The 3564-nt window shown below is 34.8% G+C and overlaps 1 protein-coding gene across 1 annotated transcript; it reads left to right on the plus strand.

Moving 5' to 3' along the window:
* Positions 1-241: 241 nt before the first annotated feature.
* Positions 242-1915, plus strand: LOC125877411 (uncharacterized). The gene is made up of 4 exons (XM_049558710.1): positions 242-437; positions 516-859; positions 945-1032; positions 1224-1915. The coding sequence occupies exons 1-4, from the start codon at positions 242-244 to the stop codon at positions 1913-1915; spliced, it is 1320 nt and encodes a 439-aa protein (XP_049414667.1).
* The last annotated feature ends 1649 nt before the right edge of the window (positions 1916-3564 follow it).

Genomic DNA, 3564 nt, shown 5'->3' on the forward strand with positions numbered 1-3564 from the left:
TTAAAATTTGAAACATTAAATTCTTTCCTTATTATTATCAAAAATTATATTAACATCAGTTATTGTCATTTGAAAGTATATTGCAATTCCTTAACTGAAAAAGTAGCCAAGGTCTACTAGAAATTGTGATCTTAGAGTTCAACTTAGTTGTGTGCATCTAATTGCAACAAGTTGTGTGCATATTATTATTTTTATTTCGTTTTTAAAAAAATAATCTAATTTTTATGTGTTCTCTAAGGTTATGGCACCTAGTAAGCAATGGATGGAACTTGTTGACAATCGACTTGATGAAGTCTATTTAGCCGGTGTGCAAAAGTTTTTAGATTATGCCTTTCAAAGAACAGGAGAAGAACATGAAATACGATGTCCATGTGTCAAATGTTTCAATACAATTCTAGGAACTCGTAAAACAGTTGAGACACATTTGCTAGTGTATGGTATAATTTGAAACTATACTTTCTGGTATCACCATGGAGAACGTTTGGGTGAGCCATTGACTGAATATGAATCTGAAGATGGAGATGGTGATGCAGTAGAAGAATGTGAGAGTGAGGATGAAGTAGAAGAATTGTTGAGAGATCTATATCCTAATCTTGACGGAGGAAGTACACACACAGATTGTGATGATTTACTTGAGGAGGAACCAAATGTTGAAGCAAAATGTTTTTACAACCTATTAAAGGATTTCGAGAAGCCGCTGTACAAAAATTCAAAAGCTTCAAAGCTTTCTTCTTTGATCAAATTACTTCATATCAAAAGTATTGGTCGTTGGAGTAATGCGTCATTTACAATGTTATTGAAACTATTAAAAGATGAGTTATTGCCTGATGACGCTGATTTGCCAAACTCATATTATGAGGCAAATTAAAAAGATAATTCAAGAACTTGGGCTTTCTTATAATAAGATTGATGCTTGTACTAACGATTGCATTTTATACTGGAAGGAGGATAACTTACTCGATTCTTGTAAAATTTGTGGTGCATCGAGATGGAGAATTAATACACATAGTGGGGAAATAAAGAATAAGAAAGGTAAAAAGATAGCTTCAAAGAGCTTACGCTATTGTCCCTTAAAGCCTAGACTTTAGAGGTTGTTTATGTCTACAAAGACATCTTCTCTAATGACATGGCACAAGGATGAAAGAGTTGATGATGGAATAATGAGGCACCAGCTGATTCAATGGCATGGAAGTCATTTGATGAACTTCATCCTTAATTTGCAGTTGACCCTTGTAATGTTCGACTTGGACTTGCTAGTGATGGATTTCAGCCTTTTCGAAATTCAACAACCTCACATAGCATTTGGCCTGTTGTTCTTATTCCTTATAATTTACCACCTTGGTTGTGTATGAAACAAGAAAATTTCATTTTGTCGATGCTTATTCCTGGTCCAAATGGTCCTGGAGATGCAATTGATACATATCTCCAGCCTTTAATAGAGGAGTTGAAGGAGTTGTGGGATGTTGGTATTGAGACCTATGATGCATCAACTAGAAAGAATTTTAAGTTGCATGCTTCTTTGTTATGGACCATCAATGACTTTCCAGCTTATGGAAACTTATCTGGATGGAGTACAAAAGGAAAACTGGCATGTCCATGTTGTAATAAGGACACAGCTTCAATTCGATTGACTAATTGTAAGAAGCAGTGTTTTATGGAATGGAGAAATGAGACAAAGTCATTTGATGGTACACAAGAGAAAAGGCCCCCACCGAAAATGCGTTCTGGTATTGAGATACTCAATCAAGTGCAAGATCTTGAAGGACTACAGTTATCAAAAGATCCAAAGAAAAGGAAGAAGATTTCACATGAAAATCGAAATGATAAGTGGAACAAGAAAAGTATCTTTTTTCAACTTCCATATTGGAAGTGTCTCTTGTTGAGACACAATTTGGATGTTATGCATATTGAATAAAATATATGTGATAATATCATGGGGACAATAATGAATGTCAAAGGAAAGACCAAAGACACAATTAAAACTCGGCTAGACTTGCAAGAAATGAACATTAGGTCGGAATTGCACCCAATTCAAAATTGGGAGATATTTGAAGTTCCAACTGCATGCTACACATTGTCTCCTGAAGATAAGCACAAATTATGCCTTTTCTTAAAGAATCTAAAGGTTCCTGATGGGTTTTCATCTAATATTTCTCAATGTGTGAACCTAAAAGATCAAAAGATATCTGGATTGAAAAGTCATGATTGTCATGTTCTTCTTCAACATTTGCTCCCTCTTGCACTTCGTGGAATGTTGTCTAAAGAAGTGTGTGAACCGCTGATTGAATTATCTATATTTTTTAGTGTGCTTGGATCAAAGGAGTTGAAAATTGATAACTTGGAACATATTGAAGCACAAATTCCAATAACACTTTGCAAGTTAGAAAAGCTCTTCCCTCCTTCATTTTTTGATGTCATGGAGCACTTACCTGTTCATTTAGCTAGTGAAGCTAAGATTGCTGGACCGATTCATTATCGGTGGATGTATCCTGTGGAACGATGGTTATATTTTTTGAAATCTCTCATTGGTAATAGGGCATGTCCTGAAGGTTCTATTGCAGAGGGCTATATTGCCATTGAATGTGTGACCTTATATTCGAGGTATCTGCATAGAATTGACACAAAGTTCAATAAGCCTGAACGAAATTATGATGGGGGTTTAAAAAAATGTGAAGGAGGCTTATCTATATTTTTTCAATCTGGAAAAACTCTGGGAGCTAAAACCCCATATGAGCTTGAAGCAGATGAATTAGAACAAGCACATATTTACATACTAAAGAATTGTGATGAAGTCTTACCCTATCTCGAGTATGTAGTGTTCTTTCAAATCAACTCATTATTATTATTATTTCCGTCAGGGTAATTTCATTTCTATATGAAATTCATGGTTTACTTAAATTTTGTAGAGAGTTTACACAAACTCATGAGAATGCTCGACACTTGTCTGATGCTGAATGGAACAAACAATTTATTGAATGGTTTAAAGATAGGGTGAGTAATACATAAACATCAAATTTGATATTATAATATAGTCAACGTAATCTTGTTTATAGGTCGCACAATTGCACAAAGGAGATGATAGTCGTATGATGGAAGATCTCCTCTCACTTTCACGCGGTCCTACCAAATATTCCACGCATTCTAATGGTTATGTTATTAGTGGATATAGATTTCATGTAGAAGATTATGATAAAAAGTTAAGGACTCAGAATTGTGGTGTTGTTGTATTGGGTGAGAATGATAAAGATAGTGAGAACCTTGATTACTATGGAGTTTTAACAGATGTGATTGAGTTGCAATTTGTCATGGATAGAAGAGTGGTTTTATTTCGATGTAATTGGTTTGATGTGTTTGATGAAATAAAAGGAGTCAAAAAAGACGAGTATGATTTTGTGAGTGTTAATCCGGCTAGATTACTGAAAACAAATGAGCCCTTTGTTTTAGCTAACCAAGCATCCCAAGTGTTCTATGCTAATGATAATTCCAACAAAGGTTGGCAAGTCACGATGAAGACCCAACCTCGTGATTCCTTTGAGATTGTGGAACAAATGGATGATGATATTG

Source organism: Solanum stenotomum, chromosome 9 (assembly GCF_019186545.1).
Source record: "Solanum stenotomum isolate F172 chromosome 9, ASM1918654v1, whole genome shotgun sequence".
NCBI lineage: Eukaryota > Viridiplantae > Streptophyta > Magnoliopsida > Solanales > Solanaceae > Solanum > Solanum stenotomum.